At 39.2% G+C, this 23,249-nt stretch overlaps 1 protein-coding gene across 2 annotated transcripts in view; it reads right to left on the bottom strand.

Moving 5' to 3' along the window:
* The window catches only part of PRKCE (protein kinase C epsilon), a 288,247-nt gene that overhangs the window by 37,981 nt on the left and 227,017 nt on the right, over positions 1 to 23,249 (bottom strand). For both annotated transcript variants that reach the window (XM_063152058.1, XM_063152060.1), the window contains exon 11: positions 17,743 to 17,897. In XM_063152058.1, the coding sequence (XP_063008128.1) occupies positions 17,743 to 17,897 (155 nt within the window). The remainder of the gene's footprint in view (positions 1 to 17,742; positions 17,898 to 23,249) is intronic.

The raw sequence follows: 23,249 nt of genomic DNA on the forward strand, positions 1-23,249 counted from the left end.
CGTTGTTTTTTCCATTACATAGTAAGTGAACTTTAGTAAGGTCAAGACACCAGAGAAAAACAGGATCAGAATATCTTTAATCAACTGAAGTTGAGTATTTTAGTCTCTCTCTTTCAGTTGTTTAGCCCTGGATCTTATCCGACATCTCCAACTTTCTTCCTTAAATCACAGATATATAAACCAGGTCAGCTTGAATTTATGGTTTAGCCAGTTGTTTTCAATGGCATTTAACTTGTTAGCCTTACACTTCCCCTAGCCTAAAGGTCAATCAACCTCATGCTGTGAAACAAGACCAATATTATTCTAATATGATATAAGTCCAACAGGGGAGATGGGTTTTCATTCCCAATAACAATACTAAGCAAACAAACTTCCCTGGAGAGAAGCCTATCATTTTCACCACAGTGACTATTAAGATCAAGTGTAAGTTCTGAAATTACTATTAAATGACAGTCAAAGCTGTGGTAGCGTAGGTGAATTTGATCCAATCTTATATATTGGTATCCTGCTATCATGCTAAATGTAGATAATTTTAAAGTATATATAACGCCCTGTCCTGTGCTCTGACCCTATTATTTTTGGAGAGAAGAAGTCTTTATCTTCCATGAATGCCAGATGACATTTTCCTTGTGAATGTAACACAAATGTCAACACCTGCCTCGGAAATGACCACTACCAAACACATTGTTGACTGAGTGAAGAATGGAAAACCAGGTTGTGCTAAACCCAGCAATTCTACAGAGAAAGCTTCTGATGCTTCCAGCCATATGGAACCAGGAAGGAAAGAGACTTCAATATTGGTGGTATGTTGCAATAAGAGCCTAGACCTTTCTCCCAGAGAAAAGGTGACCTATCAAAGATGAGCACAGGCCGATGATCTGTTACATCAGGAGTGCCAGGAAACACTTAAAAGGCTGTGCAGCATTAGAAGTGCTGAGATGGAGCTGATTATTGTGGTGGGCACCACAGATAAGGAGGCACCTTGGACCGTGGGGCTGACCAAAAGCAGGACTCTGCTTCATTCCCCACCCTCCAGCATTCCCACCAAAAACACATAGGAAGCTTTAACAGCTGTAGGCACCCCTGAGGAACAAGGTGTGCAAGGAGAAACTCTACCAGTGGCATGCAGTGAAAAGCAATGATGAAGACTCGGTGGGTGACTGTTAAGGGGCACTGAGGCACCCATCTGCCAGCCTGATAGCCTCTGGAGGTGTGCTGCATTCCAGCAGCTGAGGTCTGGGATGTGGCCGAGAGGGTGCCACAAATTGTCACAAACACACAATGCTCTCCCACCGCTGCTCTTACGCCATGTAGGCATAAATGACATGGCAAGCTGGAACCTGGGCCACAATCAGGGAAGACTACAGAATCCTGAGACGGCAAGCAAAAAGTATTGGTGTACAAGTCATCTTTCCTTCTGTTTAGCCACTTGGAGAAAAAGATGAAGCCAAAAATATATGCATAATGCAAATCAATTTCTGGCTTTGTGGCTGGGGCAGTCATGAACGTTTTGGCTTTTATGACAATTGGGCATTCTTCAATGACTCCTAGTGTGTCAGGGAGAAATGGGATCCACCTGTCTAGAAGAGGCAAGGGAATTTCTGATAACAGGTTGGCCACCGTGGTGAGGTGGGCTTTAAATTGAAGGACTTAGCAGGTGGGGCCCAAAGCGGCAACATTTCAAGTGGGGAATAAGCCAGGCCAACTAAAGTAAGGACAGACATTCCTTAGCTGCCTTCCAAGATGAGAAACAAAAGACCAACCATCACAAGAGTATGTATACTGCTGCAGGCAGCCTGGGGAGCAAACACAAGGAACTGGAGCTCTGTGCCCAGTCAGAAAGCAGGGATAACTGAAACACGGTGAGACAACTCACATGACTGGAGGACCATGATGGATGGCTACAGGCTGTCACATATAGACAGGCAGGGACGAAAAGGAGGAGGTGTCCTGCCCTCTGTTAAGGAGAAGCTTAAATGTATAGCAGACAGCTATGGTGATTGTGGAAGCCCTACTGAATTGCTGTGGGTCAAGAACAAAATGGTTGTCTCCAATGGGGATCATAGATAGGCACCTGCTACTGACCTCCCAGTCAAGAAAATAAGGCTGAAAAAGCAATATTTGTGTTATTTAAAGCAAGATTTAGGTCAACAGAACCTGACTCTCATGGATCACTTCAGTTCTCCATACATTTGTTGGAAAAACAATTAAGCAGCTCGTGGATCACCCATCAAGTTCCTGGAATGTGCAGAGAATCACTTCCTCATGCAAACATTACATGTGCCAACCAGGAATGAGGCACTGTTGGGTTGCTACTTGCAAAGTGGTTTACCAAGCAATCCTGCTTTGCAGTATCTTCATCAGTGATAGCTTTGGCTGCAGTGATCACCATATTGTTGGACTTTGGGATCTGGCTGAGCACACTGAAGCTTAGTACGAAGACAAAGGTCTTAGATTTTAGAAGAGCAAAATTCAGCTTGCATACAGGTCAGTTAGGAGGGACTCCTTGGGAAGCTTCCATGGACAAGAAAGGAACTAAGCTAGGGTGTTTCAAGCATGCTCTCCTGGAAAAACAAAACCAGTGCATCCCCTTTAGAAGTACAGAAAGTTGGCAGAGCAAGAGATTTCCCTTGGCTTAACTGTGAGCTTCTGAGTCTGCTCAGAACCCAAAAGAGAAGTGTACCAGAGATGGAAAAGCAGATTAATATCCTTTAAGAAATACAATGGCATTGTCAGGGTGTGCAGAGATGGAGTTTAAAAAGCAAAAATTCAGACTGAGCTGAAACTGGACAGAGATGTCAAAAAACACAAGAAAGGGTTCTTCAGGTACCTAAAGAACAAGCAGAAATAGAAGCTAAAAATTGTCCTACTGTTAAACGGGTGAGGTTAATTAGTCATCAACAATGAAAATGCAGCACTTCCAAAAACTTTCTTCAGCTCTGTCTTCACCAACACTGTTGGGTGCCTGGGCTTGGGATCAAGAATCCATGTTGATGAAAACACCCCCTCACTGTCAGTGAAGGAGGAGTTGGTTTATAAAGTATTATAGGAGCTTGACCCCTACAAATCACTGGGCCCTGACAATATCCACCAGAGGGTATCAAGGAAGCTGGCTGACATCACTGCAAAGCTGCTCTCCATAATCTTTGAGAAGTCAAGGAGATCCCAGAAGATGAGAAGAAGTCTAATGTCAACCCCATCTACAAGAAGGGGTAAAAGGAGGATACAGAAAACAACAGGCTCATCAGTCTTAACTTTCAGGTCCTGGGAAAGTTACGGAACAAATCCTCCTGGGGCTATCAAAAGTCAGATGAAGCACATGATTGGGAAACGCCATAATGGATTAGCCAAAGGCAAATTGTATGTGACAAACCTGATGGCATTCATTGACAAAGTAATCTGCTCAGCTGAAGTGGGGCGAGTGGTGGACATCATCAACCTTCATTTCACCAAGGCTTTGAACATGGATTCTCACAGCTTCTTCCTAGAGAAACTGATGTGCTACAGCCTGGATAAGTCCATGAGGCTCATGGGGAACTGGCTGGCAGGACACACCCAGAGTAGTGGTAAATATTTCCTTGCACAACTGGCAGCTTGTCACAAGTGAGGTGCCCCAGGGACCAATCCTGGTCTCCAGGCTGTTAAATATTTTTGCAAGTGATCTGCATGATGGGATCAAGTGTATCCTGATGAAGACTGATGTCAACACCAAACTGAGTGGGGAAGTGGACACATTGGAAAGAGAACCACCCTGAAGGAAGACCTGGATAGTCTGGAAGAGTGAGCTGACATTACAAAACTCAACAAACCAAGTGCAAGGTCTTGCACCTGGGGAAACATAATCCAGGAGGGGAGCATAAACCAGTATCTACCCAGCAAGGGAGAAGCTCTGTGGAAAGAGATCTGGTGGTCCTGGCGGACACCACGCTCAGTGTGAGTGAACAATGTGCTGCTGCAGCACAGAAAGCAAATAGGACATTGGGCTGCACTAACAAGGGCATCACTAAAAGGATGACCAAAGGACTGAGAATCCTGCCATATGATGAAAGGCCGAGAGAACTGGGTTGTTCAGCCTTCAGAAAAGAAGGCTCAAGGTAGACCTTATCACCATGTTCCAATATTTAAAAGGAACAAACAAGTTAGATACTCACTTTTTTGGAGAAATCACACAGAAAAAAGAAGACCATACACTATTCCTGGAGCGATTCCAATTAGACACGAGAAGAAAATTTTTCACAAGGGGGAATATCTGGAATTGAAACTATGTCCCTGGTGAAGTGCACGATCCCCCAGTATCAGACACTCTTAAGATTCAGCTGGAGAAAGTGCTGAGCCATCTTGTCTGGACAGTACTTTTACCAAGAAATTTGGATACTGATCCCTGGGTCTCCCTCCCACTTGATATATTATCATTTTATGACTCCCAACAGTTACAAAGAAAACTTGTGCTTTGGTCCAGGTTGCCTTAACACTGCAATAAGACTAAGAGCAACCTTATTATCTATCTTCTAAACACAGATGCAAGCAATGAAGTTTATTCAGTGCTAATACAGATGATCTTCTTAATTCCAATAAGGTTGTTTATTGAAAGAAAACTAATGAAAAGAAATGGCCATTTCTCAGTGAAGGAACCAGACTGTCAGCATACTCCAAGATGAGAACACACAGCAAAGATGAAGCTTGTAAAATATTACAATCTGCTGGTAAAAGCTAGCACTAATCTTTTATGCCTATTTTGTGCTTCTATCTGGAATAGATAGAACCACTATTAGATTCAGGGGAAAATGAAAACACAGCAATGTAGGGAATCTATGCTATAACTTGACTTGGTCTTCTTTTTCTTTCATTCCTTTGAACAAACACCATATACACACTCCACAAAATTTAAGGAAGATGTTTAAAAAAAAAAAAATATATATATTAGTCTGGCAACCACAAGACAGGACATACAATAAAATGGCCAAACACAGGTGACTGGGAACAAATCCTGAGGAAGCCATTAATGCACCAGCATAAGCCAACATTTCAGTGCCTTTTCTGAACTAGCCAATGCCCTCTGCACCTTTATGAAGCCCAGAAAGTGTAAAGGAGAAGGGTTGCTAAAGGCTTTTACATAAATAGTTTCTTTTTATAAATTAAACCAATTGAAAAGAATCCTCTTCCCTATGCTCCCAAGGGTGTCCTTAGCAGGGAACAAACACAGCTCCCAGCAGTAAGCAGACTCCTGTTAAGCTCCATATCATGTTTCCATGGAGAAAAATGCTTTCTTATTCAGAACAGAAAAACTCTGCAGTGAACTTTTGTACAGACACTGATTTTTTCCAGCCTCACTTTGGTCTTTTTATGGAAAGCATTTCCACAGAGTGGTGCCTGTAATACTACACAGAAAGGACTAAATAAATTATATAGCATAAATGAAATGATGTAACAAAGCAAGAATGTTGCTTCCAACAAAATGTTTACTTATATGGAATAAGTAGAAGAAAGATTTTAGTAATTTTTGCTTCTATTCTGATTTCAGTAGCATAGTTTGCATGCCTTAACATGTTTTTAACCTATCACGTGGTCTGAACATGGGAAGGGTATGTAGGCTTTTCATTTACAACCTTTTCTAGGCGTGCTGTGTTTATTTGGGATCAAAACAGCCGCAGTAAACAGCAGTTTAACAGATTTCTGCAGCAATTCTTGTAAAATCTGTGAGTGAAATTTATTTTGTCCTTTAATTTTCCAAATGCATTCTATTATACAAAGAGATTTGTCTGTTCCAAAATTCTGTAGAGTTAACAACTTTCTATTATGTTTGATGGAAGATCACTGCAGCGGAGGCATTCTGGCAAAATTAAGAAGAATATTATTTGTCTGTAAAGCATGAAGAAGACATCTGAAAAAATGGGAGTTGGTTGCTCTTATATGTTGATCTATGCATGAAATTAACTCCTAATACTGCTTACAGACAGAGGTCATAGAATTTGATGGTTCAAAATCCAATTCTTGCTTTGATATGTAATTTAAAAGGGCTATGTATGTTAATGCACAGAACTATATCTTATACTATTTTAAAATTACATTCGTGTAGCAAAATCAAATTACTTTCCCCCCAGTCTCTGCCAGGAAGCTCCACAAACATTTGTAGACAATCTTTTCATGTGCAGGAAGTTTCAGCTCCAGCACATTTCCAATGTAGCTCCTGCAGCCTTCCCCCATCTCCTCCAGAAAATGTACCTGGGAAAGCTACTTTGGCCGTAGTGCCAACTTATAATGTAACCACTTAAAATCTACTTATACAAGGCACCTCAAGATTTTTAATTAATATGAATGCAATGGAAAGATGAATCATGAGTCATTCATGTGAAATAAAAATTGCTACTGCAATTTACCTTCAGCTGTGAAGACAGACTACCAAGAGAAGCCAACAGTCCAGCCCAAATGCAAGACAGAGGTACTTCTGAATAAACATTTGAGAGGCTAAAATGTGATTTAATCTCTAAAATTTGCTACTTACTGGGTAGTCAATGCATGTAAATATTAACTTCAGTAGGATTATAATATTAACTATTGGTCAGTGTAGGCTGTGCTTGAACAATTTTGTGAACATGAAAAAACTATTTTGGGCCTGGGGAATTATCTTTGTAACTTCTGCATGCCCAGCCTCTTCTGAGACCTGCTAACCAGACTTTATGTTCTGACAAGAACAGAAATTATCCCATAAAGCTCCCAGATAGTTATGTGGGCAAAGACTAGCAAGGAACCTAATTATACAGCTTACACATAAAGTCTAATTAAATTATAATGCACAATAAAGTCTCTTTGCATCCTTCTGACAGTCTTAAACTGAGCACACTGAGTATAATTTAATTCCATTGTAAAATTGCTTTTCTTCTGGTGTTGGAAAGAGGTTTTACCACAAATCAGAGATTTTTAAAGAAACAGTCACTTATACACCAGATGGTGGCTTCTCTACTCCCATGTCATGTCATAGTCATATTTAAAACATACTTTTATTATCTATTATCACATTTTGAATTCCAAATAAAAACGCATGAACAAACAAACCTCTGAGAAAGATTATCCAAAGCTTTTCAAACAGAATGGGAGAGAAGTTGCAGAAGCTGTACCATATCTCTAATATGATATATTAAACTTACCATTGCCCAACCCTGAAATAAATGAGGGTATTAGTTTCTACTTTCTGTAGACAGTTTATAGTATTGTATAGTATTAAGACTTGCTAGTGTAGCAAAAAAATATTAAGGGGCACTGTGATTCTCAACTCAGACTCATTAAACGATGACACAAAATACTCCATTAGCAATGATACCATTCCACCCTTTCATCCTTTACTGCCCACTCAGCCTCAGACACAAATCCTTCCACTGTCTTCCTACCTCCACAATTCTGATGCTGTAATTAGGCAAATGTAACTATGTTTGACTGCTTTTTAAATGGATTCTATTACATAAGGTCTGTAAAAACCAAACCCTATTATTATATATGTGTTATGGGCACAATTTTTGATTTTAGTGTAATCTGTCTTGGATTTGATTTATATTACTTTGCCCTAACTAAGAGCACACATATCTGAGCCAGGGGAGAAAAGTCTGTAGTGGTAATGACTTATACCAGATTTGTCATTGAATTGTCTCTGGCTTTATAAGCTATAGCTCACTAACACCAGTTAATGTTTTGTTGTTATTACTACACAGAGAATTTTCAGGATGCTGTTTCAAAATTTCTTCAAGCCCTCTTGCTCATGGACAAAACAACTACTCAATCCGCAGATGTTTTAGAAATTATGGTGAAATCCTCTTCCTCTTGGGACATCCACAGAAACCCCAAACTTTTGCCCTACTTTGCGTGCAAACGCACCACTAGCTCAGATCTGGAGCTGGCAAAATATTTCCTTCTTTTTCTTTCGTGAATTTTCAAAAGGTGAAAACAGAACCTGCCTAAAAACCAGGGTCATCTGAAGGGTTTCTTTCTGCTCTGCTTGGGACATTTTTCACTCAGTGTCTGTGGAAATTAACTTGCAGTGTTTTAGCAGAGGCAGCTTCAACAAGCTTGCAGCAGATACCTTTAGCCTTGTGCAAGGCATATATACTGCTGAGCTGCTCTGTACTTTCCTCATGCACAACCTGAGGATCCTTTTATGCTAGCAGATATTTAAAGACTTTCATATAAATGAGAATTAGAGCTTCTTGATAATAGTTATGGCCTCTCTGGACTCATTACAGATTATCAGCAAATGAACTGGCAGGCATTTGGTATTCCTTTTATATCCTCAGTATACAGTACCATAAACACTTGCTGTCCTCTCAGTGGTAGTTAAGTTTACACAGATACACACTCAGGCAGTTTCTTAAGTGCCAATTATTTTTGTTCTACAAGTACTCTGTTAGAGCTCTTCCAGATTTATTGATGTTTGAAAGCTTTTAAATATCCATTACACACTTAACTGACCATAGCAACTCCATCTGACTCATTATTTGTGTTAGAATATATTTAGGCATTTTTTAAAATGGGTCTTAGTAGACCTCAGGATCTCCCTTGGAAACCCTATAATAAATCAAGTAAATACCTGGTGAAGTGCTATAATGATGTTTATTTGTAACCATTTAATTTTATGCTTTATATTCCATGTTTTGAACATATAAAGTTCCTCTGTTCAGGTTATTAGTGACCAAGTTTTCCTCAGTTAATTTTTTGGTACTGCTTCTGTATTACTCAGTTTCATACCAAAGTGCACCCATAGTGACTGCTATACTGGCAACCTGCTGCTGCCATCCCATCCTTCCCTTCCCTTGAAAGGGCAATCACATGCTTTAATACTGGAATACCTTGTGAAGAATAGTTTTATGACTGCCACTGTCAAATCTACATGAAAAAAAAAAAGCACACAACTGCATGTACTGTTTGCATTTGGCAGAGCGACATTTTCTGTATCTTCCATACATCAGGAGAAGGAAATGGCAGCTTGGAGGAAAAAAGCACACATATATCAGTGCCACCATTATTTCTGGCCTCTCCCATTTATTTGCAGTCTCTCTTTGCTGTTCTGTAAGACTGACTACTGGAAACAAATTCTTTAAGCAGGAAGCAAGAAGTGGAGACTCATGGGGTATGTACTTTGTGAGAGGTGCTGCTTGGGCTTCTCATAAGCCTCTCTTCTCAAAAGTTGGATGTTACTGTAGAAATGTTTTTGAATCTAAAATATTGTACCCCCATCATAAGTGGTCTTGGGGGACTGAAACTCAACTTGGTGGTGGGAGTAAATTGTCTGTTCCTGGAGCCATCCACTGCTGGGCATATAACAGTGCAGAGACTACACAATCTCCCATCTTGGTAAAAGTTGCCCTTGGCAACCCTGCTATTCCTGCTCCACTTCTGCCTCCTCCACATGTACTCAGTGCTGCTGAGATGAGGAAGACTCCTACTTGTGATTATTTCTCCTACTGTCTGCTGCTCTGGGGAGCTGCTTGTTCAGGCTCTGTGACACTGTGGCAGCCAAGGAGAGTGGCATGCATTACTGCACATTCTCTTGGCACAAGAAGGGATTTATTATCTCTCTGGCCTTGTTACCCCTCCCCTTTCTGCTCATTTTTAGCACTCTCAGGGCCACCAGAGCCATTTTGTTCCACTTTCTGATTCCCTTGGTTAGACTGCACCTTGCCTGTCCAAGGTCTTTCTGATGTAATCCTACCACTATTTATTCTGGTAGCAAAAGAGACTTTGGTGAACTCCCCGAAATGCTGGTGCTCTTACTGGCTGTATTTTCTCTGTTTTAGCTTTTTAGGCCTATTTAGTTAACTTTCTAGTGAATAATATTATTTCTGCTTCCTTCCATTGGAGCATAAGTTGTCAGCTAAAATTTTCAAAGGATTCAGTGATAACTCAGTTATGCCAGCTTTTGGATTTTGGCTAAATTTTCATTTTGCAGTTTTAAGCAAAAGAACATACAGTTTTTAATAACAGTGGCTTCTCAAATGTGATGATTTGCTCTTTTAAAATAAACATGTTTTCTATCTAAGAAGTCAAACCAAGGTCCCAACTCATACAAGAAGCTGCAGATATCATGCATATGAACAGTCTCACAATCAAAATCAGCCTTTGAGGAGCGACCTGCATGCAGGAATGTTTGCTGCTGCAGCATCTAAGTGATAAGCTCTTATATAACAAAGAGGTGGATAAAAGAGGGAGTGGGAAGATGGGCAAAGAGAATAAATGTAAACATTGAGCCAAAAGTAGCAAGGTTCTGGCCAAAAAAATAGAAGCTGTATGCAAATGTCTTTACTGAAGGGCATAATTCAAATTCTCTTTTAAGGCTGTTCAGCATTTTTGACATTACTATTAAAAACTCCCCAACTAAATAAAGTTCCTTATTTGTTTTCATATAACACTTTACACTACTTCCCAACTTTACAGCCCAGAATGTGGATTGTATCCTGGGCTGCACCCAAAGCACTGTGGGCAGCAGGACCAGGGAGATTTTGTCTCTTTCCTCCCGTCTGGTGAGACCCCACCTGCAGTGCTGCATCCAGCTCTTGTCTCCAGAAGACATGGACCTATTGGAGAGAGCCCAGAGGAGGGCCACAAAGATAATTAGAGGCATGGAGCACTTCTCCTGTGAGAAAAGGTTGAGAGAATTGGGACTGTGCAGCCTGGAAAAGAGAAGGCTTCAGAATGACATGACTCTGGCTTTCCAGTACCCGAAGGGAGCCTACAAGAAAGATGGAGGGGGATTATTTACAAGAGCATGTAGTGACAGGACAAGGGGGAATGGATTCAAACTGACAGTATTTTTAGATATTAAGAAGAAATTCTTTACTCACTGCCACTGAAGGCAGTGAGTCACTGGAATGGGTTGCCCAATGAAACTGTGGATGCCTCATCCTTGGAAGTGTTTATGGCCAGGTTGGATGGGGTTCTGAGCAACCTGGTCTAGTGGGAGGTGTTGAAACTAGATCTTTAAGATTCCTTCCATCCCAAGTGATTCTACAGTTCCATTATTCAGTGATTCTTTGTTGCGTGAAGCATCTCAAGAGCACAACAAAATCTTTGTTAAAAGCCTACCACCTCAGAACCACATTTGCTGTGCACTTCTCTCCCCCATTATAATGAAACTTCAGTAGATGCATTCAATAGGATGAAAAAGGCAAAGCTTCACCCGTAATAGTTTCAACACCACTGCAACTGGGTTATAGAAATATTTTTCCTTGTTTGAAGACAAACATGACTGAAAGGCACAGTAAAATTCAATCCTAAGTTTTGTCTCTTAGCAGCAGAATTACATGTAGGAAGCATCTTTAGATTTTTAATGCATTGTGACACAGAAATGCATTAAAAATCTAAAATTCTCTTTCTGCTGTTAGAAAATTGTTTGCAGAGTATGATTTTGTTTGGAGCTAGTGTACCTGATTCTGCAGAAACAGCCCTGTGTCTCAGTTTAGGAAAACTAATGGGTTTGTTCTGTATCAGTACAGTTCAGTTTCACATGTGCTGCAGCTCTACTGGATTTTTATTTTGTGTATGTTTCTCTGAGTTAAAATCTTCTTATCAAATGCTGAGAGATAACGCACATTTCTTCCTGTTATAAAATAAAGACACAAACATCAATCATCTAAAATCAGTGACATTCACCCAGAAATAAATACAAATATGTCCTGTAACATTTCACTGCTATTATCTGTTGAGAGGTACTGTTGCCCTTTCTATTGAGGGTACCGGAACATGGCTGCCCTCAGAGGAATGTAAACTTGGCATTAACCCTGGCAGATTCCCACTCCCTGCTCACTCTCATTTAACATTAACTCACTCCTATACTGTTATCAGAAGGTAAAGGTCATAGCTTTATTTACACAATACAGCACTATACAAACGGTCATTAAACAAGAAAATCTTGCACCAAATAAACACGAAGCAAAAAAAACAATGCTGACCTCGCTACCAAGAACTCCCCCTGGAAGTACCTTGTCATTCCCCAAATAAGGGCAATGGTGCTTCTAAATATTAACTGCCCAGCACTGCCTCCCCACAGACCCAACTCCCACGCACCAGCCAACTAAGGACTTTTTTATGTTCCAAACCCAGGAGAAATTTAAAAGGCATTCTACTGTTGGCAAGACCATGTGGCTCATATCCTATTCCCACAGCCTTTACTCATCCTTCCACAGCTGGAAACCTTGTCAAAGGCTCTCCTATACGACAGAGCCCTTAGCACAATACATAAGCTGGGCAGATGGCAGGGTGGACTCCCTCGGTCCGAATGCCAGAAGCCTGGGAACCAACGCTCCTTCCTGCTTCCCATCTCCCTCAGCTCCGCTCCTCTCCACCCCGGCCCACTGCCTTTTCCTGCGGGGAAGACATCCTGCTTATTTATGCATTTCATGACTGTTGATCTGCCTAGATCCAGCGAGAAAAAGTGCAAAGAGGGCAGGAGGCCACTGACTAAAATCCCGTTGGAGCTCATGCTCAGTTTTAGAAACTAGAGCAGGCAGAGCAGAGACAGTGTGGATGTAGTCCAGGGCTCAAAGCCGGCCAGGAGCACTGGTCAGGTGGCGTGGCTTGGGCAGCAGTCCCTGGAGACACTGGGACTCCACACCAACCTGCACAATTCACTCCTCACTTCCTATTTTTACTGAAGGTGACGGAAATAGTTTTTTGCTCACTTGAGCCAGAAGCAAACTGTGACTTCTCTGTAGCCGACTGCTGCAACAGGCAGCTTATGTGGAGAGGACCATGTGTTCACTATATTCCTATGCCTAGGTGTGAATATGCCAGGTGAGGGTACAAGGTCTTGCTCTCTTCCATGGATCACAGCTAAAGCACCAATTTAACTTTTAACTATTCAGAGTTGTAATAAGATGATCTTTATATGCTTAAATCAAAATGCTCCACATCTAGTTTTGCTTAAAAAAATAGGGGGGAAGGGAATTTTATTTGGCTGCTGCCACTCAGAAATAACATAGTAAGTTAAATTGGGAGAATGATGACTTTTAACATGTTAACCACTGACCATGCAACATTTTCATCAGCGTAAATATAACTCCTCATTACTCTGCCAAGGCTGCACTGAATCACACAACCACCAATGAAGTCACACTTTATAAATAAATATTCCTATTTCACATAAAAACACACTAATGAAAGTGCTTTTAATTTTAGGTAGTTCTTCTTTCTGAAACACTGGTGTGTGCTGCCCTGATAAAGAAAAATGCTGGGAAAGCTGATTATCCGGGGAAAAATTCAGTTAGTGTTCAAACAAGTTCCTAGGGTAGATGTGTGCGGAAAAAGCCCGGAGGTACTCAAGGATTGGCATCAGCATATTTACATCCACATTTACCTCAATTCAGCGTTAATAAATCCTTCATCATGACCAACACATTAATTACAGAGTGTAGAGAGCCTTAGAAAGCTCCAGCAAGTTACAGGCTGGGTTATTACTTCATATTGCTGAGGCACATAATAACCCATAGTTATGAATAAGGACTCCATCGTGGCCATGTGCTGCATGATGTGAAGGCAGCATCTCACAGATCTTACACTTGAAAGCAAAATATTTGCCCCTACGTTAGTCAACCCAAATCAGGTGACACTAATTTCCCAATTAAGGTATTTTTCATCCTTTCAGGTGAACTGAAATTGTATACATTAATTTTTTTTTCTCTTTTATGCTCCAGAGAGAGCACTTGAATGATTCTGGAGGATAACAGAGACCAAGAAACACACAGCTACTGAAACAATGCTTACAGCTCTCACAGTTATTTCCTAAATAATGTATGAACTAGGGACACTGTCATTTCTGTCCCTGAAGAGGTACCCTGTTCTAGTGCTGGCCTTCCTGCCTGGGGGGACAACAGTTCTTTGTAGGTATTTCAGGACACAGCAGGTCACTCGTGTCACCTCGCTTGAACTCCTACTCTGAGAGCAGCCAGCCAGCCAGATACTCCTGACCTCAGCCCAACATCTCCAAGTGAAACAAGAATATGCCACATTTACATAAATCTGCAGAAAGAGCACAGGAATGTTGAATTTCACTACAAGAGGGGAGCACAGAACTCACAGTTAATTAACACACACAGTTTGTTGCACTTTCCCTACATGAGAATATATACTAACACATTTTATATAAACATAATATATATTAATACATTATGAAAACTGATTTAAAATACAACATACTCCAGGGGCAGGTGACACTGAACATAGTCCACACAACCTTTCATCACCAAGTTCAAACTCCAGTCCAGCTCACAAAAAAAAAATCAAAATGAGATTCCTAGTCCTTAATTCCCGAAGCTTGGATACATTTTTCCAAAGTGGTGCAACTGCAATTGCATAACACAAACAAGGACAAGTGCCAGAAAACAGGATTGAAACCGATTAACTCTACTTGTATTATCAGGCCCCAGTCTGACATGTGCCTGAATAGCTGAATGCCAGATGAGAGGGAAGGTGGCAGGGATGATGTAAATATTTTTATTAGGCTGTTGAAGTGTTTTTGACACAACAGTAACACCAGACCTTTAAAAATGTCACCCTAAAAATTATCCTGAATTTTATCTTTCATGAAACATGCATTCAGTAATGGAATATCTTTATATATAAAAATTGTGAGGTTCATCTTTATTTCCAACTTAATAAGCATAAGGAGGATAAACATAAGGAAGATATATGGAATTCCAGTGAGCACACCGGTAATTGGACAAGTCTGGGAACAACTGTTGGGCTAGCTGCAAAGATGTGAACTCAGAGAATAATTTCTATTGCTAAACAGGGAGCTGGCTTTCTCTTTGAACTTCAGGGGAAATGAGGATAAACCAGTTATTATAAAAGATGATCATTTAGTATCATCATAGCACTTTCTAAAAACCTAACCAACAAGCCAAAGCATGAGCTAAAGCTAGTTATTTACTTCCAAAAATATAACTTTGTTTAGCTCCAAACAAATACTTCCACATACAAGACTGAAAAAAGATCAGAAGGTATAGCAGCTATTTTGAAACCTACATTTCCATCAAACATCTTATTTTATTTATATATTCCCCACTTTCCTTGAAGTAGTGCCCACACAAGCAACATTTCCCATTTTGGAGAATAACCATTAATTTCACACCACAATGTTTTTTCTAGAAATATAATTACACAGAAGACAAGTATTCTTTATTAAAATATCTGAAGGCATGTCAGGTAGTTATGACTGGTAGCTATTCAGGAGCAAAGTTTGTTTTATTTTCTTTTTTTTTCTTTCCCTTCTCTTTCCTTGTTTGCCAGCTAATAAGAGCTTAGGAGATGTAAAGGACTGACTTGATCCCAATGCATTTTTAACATTGTAGTAAATAATGCAGTGAGGCATAGAATAATTAGGCTGAAACTGTTCTGTGCAAGACAACTATTCTTATGCCTGCTTGACATGAATGAATGCATTCTCCCAAGGCCTGGCACATTGTGAATGAATTCTGACATCTTCTTATCATTAATTAATTTAAAATAATTTCTTCCTTCTACTTGTATTTTACAGCATAACTGGGATATTCATTTTACAAATATTTGAACTCCTAGTATCTCACAGTTAAGAAAATGAATTATGCTTACAGACATATCCGCGTCAAGATCCAAAAGCCTGTGTCAAAACTAAATACAACTCAATCTGTTCTTAATTTCTTCCTGTTGTTTTCAATAGTTTATGGTTCCATCCTGCAACTCATGTTCTCATGTGACTTCTGATCACACACTCAGCATAACAAGCCATTTACAAATTCAGTGTCATACTCCATCATGCATGTCAGACATGTCAGCATAGTGTCTGAATCAAAAGTTGTGAGCACACTGTGAAGTTTAAATTATGAAACATTGTCTCAGAATGACATTTCTCCTGTGATGGAAGCATTCTGCTCATGAAGTTACAGAAAGAACACATATGCATGAAGAGATTCAATGCATCCAGGCAGGAGCCAACACTCAGCAGAAGCTACATGCAGGACAAGGGAAAAGAGGTAGGAAAGAAGAGTAGAGAGAGGAGGATTTGTGTTGAGGGCTGGGAGCAGTGAAGAATGGGGGCCTGAATGAATGCACATTCATATAAAGCAGGGAGGTGTAATCTTATACTAATTCTTTCCTGCTGGCTCACAGAAGTCATTGAAAGGACTGCTAATTACAAGGTGTCTACCTCCAAGTTTCCAGGAGAAGCAAATTAGCTCAAGTATTTAATGGAGACAAATCCTCAAAATCCTTCACTTTTCAAAGTGCCCAGCTTGTCTGTTTCCCTTATGACAGATACTTACAAATTCTGAAGTTGCCACATTCTATTATGTGAATGTACAAATACCTAGCCTTGGAAATAAATGCAATGAATAGGAAATATGATATGGGCAGGAAAGGTAAGAAATGTGTTGGATCTTCAGCACTTGAAAACAAACTCATGTGAAGTGTCAGGCCCAAAAGTACAACCCAGTATGCAAACATCATACCAGCGTTAATAAAAGATGGAGATTAAGAGCTGCAGCTAGCAAAGAGTTTTATAAAGAAAACTAGATTTTTGATGAAAAGAGCACTTTCAAAGAGATTTACTTTCCTCAGAAGCTGTGATGTTCTGCTGTTTGCTATGTCTCTGGAAAGGAGACGCCTTTGAGAAATTTGCCTATTAATCCCTTTGTATGTGGCAAAGCCAATTGCTTCTAATGGAACTTACCACTCAACCCTGGTTACTAAAAATTTAATACTTCCTTCTCAATTTCTAGTACTCTCAAGACCTGTCTTTATACAAATGTGACAAATTCCATATCCTTATATTAATGGTTTGGCTCACGAAATCTCCGACTGCCTGTCTCTGAGATGACTACCTCAAATCAAAACTGATAACCTGAAAGAGGGTAGGAATATCAAGGGCAAAAATGGAGCTCAGTTAGATCTGAAGAACTCAGAGTTTTTACTAGACAAGACAGATTTATATTACAAAACCTGTTAAGCATGTTGCTTCTGAAAGCCCAAATTTATCTCAAGTAATAACAGGCTGCTAAAAACAAATAAAAACAGAGAGGAAGTGTGAAATGACAAGATAAAGGATTTAATAAACACATTAACATCAGGGTGAAATTTTTCAAAGCGAATCCTCAGTTTTAATAATAAAGCCTATCCCTAAATGCATTCTTCATCCCAGCACAACAATATGCACTTTCTCTGTGTGTGTGTGCATGGTTGTTGAAGATTAGAGACTGGGGCCAGTGAGGGAGGTTTAAATAGATGCAGGGCACTTGAAAGCAAATCAGAACTGTCTCCAAAGGGCCACTTCCTGCTGGTGAGTAAGCCTTCACCCAAACAGTCCAGAGGAAGGGGCATAAGCAAAGCATTGCAAAGGACCATCCCGATCATATCGGACTGGAGACAACTAAGACAAACAAACTCAGGAAGTGGCAGGGGGTTAGAAACCCAGAGGAAATCTATGGCACAGGGAGGAAAGTGCAGAGATTGCGCTGATCTGCAGAGAGGTCACCTCTGGGTTGCACTGTGCCAAGCTTTTTCAAACCCACTTTATTTGGACTAGAACACAAAACTGGCACACACAGCTGGTGACTGCTGCAGAGGCTATTCAAATGTTAACATTCTCAATGATAAACAGCCAAAAAAAAGTTCTGTGTAAGCAAATTAGAACAAACAACTAATCCAAAACTGGTTGCTAAGAGATGGAGGATTTCAGCCAAAACCATCCTGAAGCCCCAAGAATACTTTATTTTTGATCAAAAAAAGTACCTGTAGATGACTCCATGTTGGTGAAGAAACATGAGAGCTGATGTGACCTCTGCAGCATAAAAGCGGGATCGAGGTTCGTCAAATTTGCGTGAGCGTTGGATTTGAAACATTAGGTCTCCTCCATTTACATACTCCATGACGAAAAAGAGGCGGTCCTGAAATTAATTAAACAGTGCTATTTAGCTAATTTCTTTTAGTGACATAAAGGACTGCTTGAAGCCACACTTTAAATGACTGGAGCATTTACATAAAGAAATAAAAGCAACTAATGCTACAATTCTGAAAAAGGAGAAAGCTGGCAACCAAAACCCACCAAACCTAGAGAAAATAAGGTTAGTCTCAAAGTGAGAAATTAGAAAAGGCAATCAAAATACTGTGTTAAACAGAACACATACACATCTACACACCAACAAATACATATGGAATTTTATAATCAAGTTCATATAATAACAGAGATACTTAAGTGATGTTATTTCTTTTATAATTTAGCCATGAAAATCATAGTTTTAGAAAATTTAGCCAGAATAACTCATTAAAAGATATGTCAATTTTGTCAACTATTGACAGGCTGTGAGGCAAATTTCAGTCTTCTTTCTGCACTTCTTCCTTACAAGTTACTTTGTCTGCAAAGCATCTTCCCCAAATAATGAAAAAATTATTTAGAACTGTTAAGCTACAGAAACCAGTGCTGCCAATCTCAGACACTTATATATGGTTTTTTCAATTGCCTCAAATCCTCATAATGAAATAGGATTGCATTATTAAAGTACATTTCAGGTTCTTTCTATATTCTTCTAATGCTTATCACTTCCCTGTTCAAGCCTTCAAACATATTTCCATGATGGAGGACTAGAAATGAATGTTCCTTGAGAATATCAACTGAGATTCTCAAGCAGTCACACCATTAACCCAAAAGTTCAGCACATGTTGAAACAGTCAGAACTGAAAATATCAGCAAACTAAACATGTGCTTGGCATCTTGAACCATTTATTATCTAGGCCGGCAATGCATGTGAAAGCATAAGGAAAGAAATGGCACACATATACTTGACATAATTTAGATCCATTTTTTAAAGTGTTTCTTACAATTTTTATATTTTTCCCCAGTCTGTACTAATACCTCTGAATCTTCAACTTCTTGCCTGTCCACCCTTGGTGAATCCACATTCTTTATTTCCTTACTGTTAATTATCTACAGGTATATGCATGTGAGTTTAGTTAGAGGGGGAGGTAATCCTGATGTGACACGGCACAGACATTTCTTTCCCTGGCCACATGATTCACAGGTGTGTGAGCATGGGACTTCACCCCTGTGCAGCTCTGGTCTCACTCTGCAGTTTGGTTCTAGCTCGTAGTCTCTCGTGCGCTGGGTTGAAGAAAAAGAGACAAAGTGTGACATTGCTTTGGACAAGGAAAAACAACATAGGATTGAGGTTAATTAACCTCCCCCAAGTGAACCCAAGCCTGCAGATTACATAGTTTATATATATATGAATCCAGAATTTCATAAATGTTTGTCATTTGTCTTTAATCATCTACTCTACAACTCAGAGTCAGAGCACAGCACTTAAAAATACCCTTGAACTTCAGCGTGTGCATTAATGCTGCTCATTAAGTGCCTAAATGTTATACTTATCAGGGATGCTTCCTGGAGGAGGCCAGAAATGTTTGTCTGACTTTTTGCTGATTACAGAAAGAGGATGCAGAAAAAAAAACTTTGTGCCTTTCCTCCTGTATCTTGGGAACACAGAAACTGCCGGACTGGGTGAAATTTGGAAAGCCAGGTGAACTGGCATTCTCAATAAAACATTGCTAATGACTTTGGTACATTTTCCAACATTTTCCTTATCATTTCCTAGGAAGGAAAACATCCTGAAGAATAGCATCACAGCTTCTGGCTGCATCATACACTCAGAAGAGCATGGATTCAAAGCCAGGCCTTTGCTCTTTCTGTAATGCTCAGTACTGTTGATATGTTCAAAATCATAGTGCAGACCTTCTGACATTAGTGTAGGGTTTAACTACCACCCTCTTTGTGTCTTTAAGCAAAATTACTTGTGGTAAGCTTACTGGGAACTTACTGGCTCTTGTGCTGTCCATCCGATTTATCTTAGAACCAGTAAGAATTATGATCTTGCTTTTAAAAGAAAACGTGGTAGTTCTCAGATGGTGTTAGGATTTCGGAAGCTGGAGCTTAAGGATACCACCAATACATCAGGCTTGTGATGAAGTCAGTCAAAAGCAGAGCTGTGCTGCTACTGGAACATAAGGTAAGAGGATGCAACATTCCTAAGAAGAAGATGTGGGCATTGTCCTTTGTTAGGCTTCTCACTGCTGCACCACAGAATGAGTATCTCTGAAGAGCATTTTCAAGTATCCCTTTGCAGGTCTTTGCCTAGGATTATCTCACATGGATACAGTTCAGTGTTTCAAGCACAAAACCTATCGGACTGCAGGCTGAGGAGAGCACAGGCTGAGGAGAGCTTACCTAAAGAAACTTCTCCTAACGCTTGTTGAAATTGAACTTTCTTACACTGCTATTTTAACTTTTCCGAAGTCAACAGTCTGGATTTGAGTGGGATCAACAAGGAAAACAAAACTTGCAATTCCCATTCTCCTAAACAGCCATACTCATTCCTGATATTGCTACCATTTTGCTGCATCTACCACAGGTAGAAAAAAAACAATACTGATGCAAAGTGAAGGTGCTGTGCCTTTTACAGCTGTGACTCCCAAATGGTGACCCTCAACTTGTCACTGAGCTGCGAGCTGCTGCTCCCAAGAGTCATAACACCAGAAAAAAAGACTGATTTACACAATTGTATAGATGAAGGCCACTTCCTAACATGTCAGGATAGACTGTTTTTTCTTCATATTAAATACTCCGTGTTTGATCCAAATGCTTTTTCTGACATTCACTAAATGCCTAATTGCTGACTATTAATGTCAGAAATTGTGTTTAGTTAAAGCTTCAAGTTCTTTTATTGTAGTCCAGTCTTTTTTAGGGCACTAACAGTTAAGCTAACTGAAAATTTAACCTGGACTTTTTATCAGAGTATCTTGTCACCAGACAGTCTGAATAAAAGATTTAGCAGAATTATCTGAGCTGGACATGGATATCTATCAATCATATCTCTCTCTTTTATATCTTCTTTTTTGTGCACATCCTATTCTTATTTGAAAGGGTATTTCTGACATATTCTGCAGCTTACTTCACAATCTCAGCAAAAGTGTACCTACTAAAAGCACATTTAACAGCTCAGTAATTGAATTTGTTCTGCTGTTGAATTTTTCTGCTACAAATCTATATTTCAAGTCACTTTCCCAGCTTTCCTCAGTAAACATTTCAGTTTCCTACTGAGAATTCACAGAAAAAAAGGTTTGAAAGTTGTGTTTTCTGTTTACAGTGAGTCTGAGAAAGTCCACTGTAGCACAGAGTAAACAGTAAGATGCACAACATGCACAAGCACAGCATATCAGAATTTCAACATTAGAAGGCATCATCTTTTTTTGATTAAATATATTCAGTCCCTATGGAAACTACTTTCTTAAAAGCACTCTCTGGTCTTTCTTATTCGTCAGGACAATGATGTGATCAGCTGAGACTCATATTTACTTGAAAAGAAGATGCAAGAGAAGAGAGAATATTTTATGAATAGGAGCTGAGATTGACAAGTCCATTTTTTTAATGTCCACAACCTCAAAAAAACCAGCCATACTCTTTTGATTTTTGCACTCAAACCTTTTTCCATATCTTTCATCAAAGGTTAATGGTCAAAATACAGGTTCCCAACTATCTGACTCCTTCCTTTCTGTCATAATGCAAGCACACACAGAGCGACCCAATGAGACCTCTGAGTTCAATGCAGAGAGGGTGAAATCCTCCCACTAGTAGTGAAATAACTGTATTATTCCTGATCATCTGTATCTTGCTACATGTACCACCAGGAGTTATTCAAACACTGAAGTATGAGAATATAAAGTGAACACCCTTAAGAATTCTACACAAAGTGACAGTGCAGTGTTTACTCAGTTAAAAATGCGATACGAGGTATGACTTTATTATCAATTGTGTTCCAAGAGAAAATGGAATGGGTTTGATTTGGACTGCATTATTTTTGAACTTTGTTTTCATAACATTTGGGAAGTATGTTTTGATGAGTAAAATAAATGTAAAGCAGTCCTGGGAACTCTTTAATTATATAAACTAAAATAAAAGGAAAATCACAGACATTACAAATTAATCCTCTCTTGGCACCTATAAAGCAAAAAAAAGTACTGCAAAGTAAGCTAATATGTTTTCTGAAGTAAAGTAAACTAATGTGTTTTCTGAAGTAATTTGACTCTTTTTCAGGGTTTATTTTAGCCCTTAATCAAACTGCTTTTCCTTGAATTTCTCAAAAGATATGGTTGAATGAGAATACTTAAAATAACAAATGGAAACAAAAGGAGAGCACAGTGCATGAATAAGATATTTTAAAAGAAAACTGGATGTGAAATAAACAGGCTAGAAGTTAAAAAAAAAAAACAAATTATGCTTAACTCTGTATTTCCGCAGTATTTTCTGACCATAAATGTAACTCTTACACTGGAATGCACAATGGCCACCTTAATATCTCTATGATTCAAGTCTTACCTCTCAACTTTCTTAATTGAGAGTCTCTTACATGCTTTGTATCATCAAAAATGGACAACAAAAAGCAACCTTTTTTATAGTCTTTGGCCTTATCACTAAATGGCAGAGTATGCTTACTAGTTAACCTAGAAATCTTGTTTCATCTCTCTCATTTCACTCCTTTAATTTTGTCCCAATTTAATTTTTCATTTCTTGACATTCAAAATAGCCATTTCCCCGCTCTACTGCAAGTCCTTCTAATACTTCACACTTTTTTGTGATTATTGCATTTCTCTGAATTTAGTTTTATTTAAATATTTTTTTGTTTACATCTGACTATGCATTATGTGCACTCCCTGCCACTTTATATTTGCTCAGGTTTAGATGTTATGAGTTTCACTAGAAAGAGTTTCTACCTTTTTTCTTTTGGAATATTGTACATGTTTTAATTTGGGAAAAGGAGGGGAGAATTCTAGAAACATCAACAGCAATAAAATCTAAGGATATAACAGATTCAATCCAGTTCCTCTTTGTGGAGATGTGATTAATGACCAAGGTCTTCCTACTAGTAAGACCAGATAATCTTGCCAATCAGTTCTGATTTAACAGATGACACTATACAGTCTATTAGTTGTTTAGATGTGGAATAACTCCATTGTTAAGGAACAAACTTCTACGTAAACCCTGTATGAAAGGTTAGACATGGAAAGACTTTGATGTATTGTTTACATTAAATATTGTGTAGATCTTAAAAGACTTTTAAAAAATTGTTATCAGTCATTAACCTGTCTGTCCTTTGTTTGTTTTCCAATTAAAATCTCATTAACATTAAATTGCAGTCTAAAGACAATCCATTGGTAGACATAAAACCATGCACAATTATCACTTCAAT

Source organism: Melospiza melodia, chromosome 3 (genome assembly GCF_035770615.1).
Source record: "Melospiza melodia melodia isolate bMelMel2 chromosome 3, bMelMel2.pri, whole genome shotgun sequence".
Taxonomy (NCBI): domain Eukaryota; kingdom Metazoa; phylum Chordata; class Aves; order Passeriformes; family Passerellidae; genus Melospiza; species Melospiza melodia.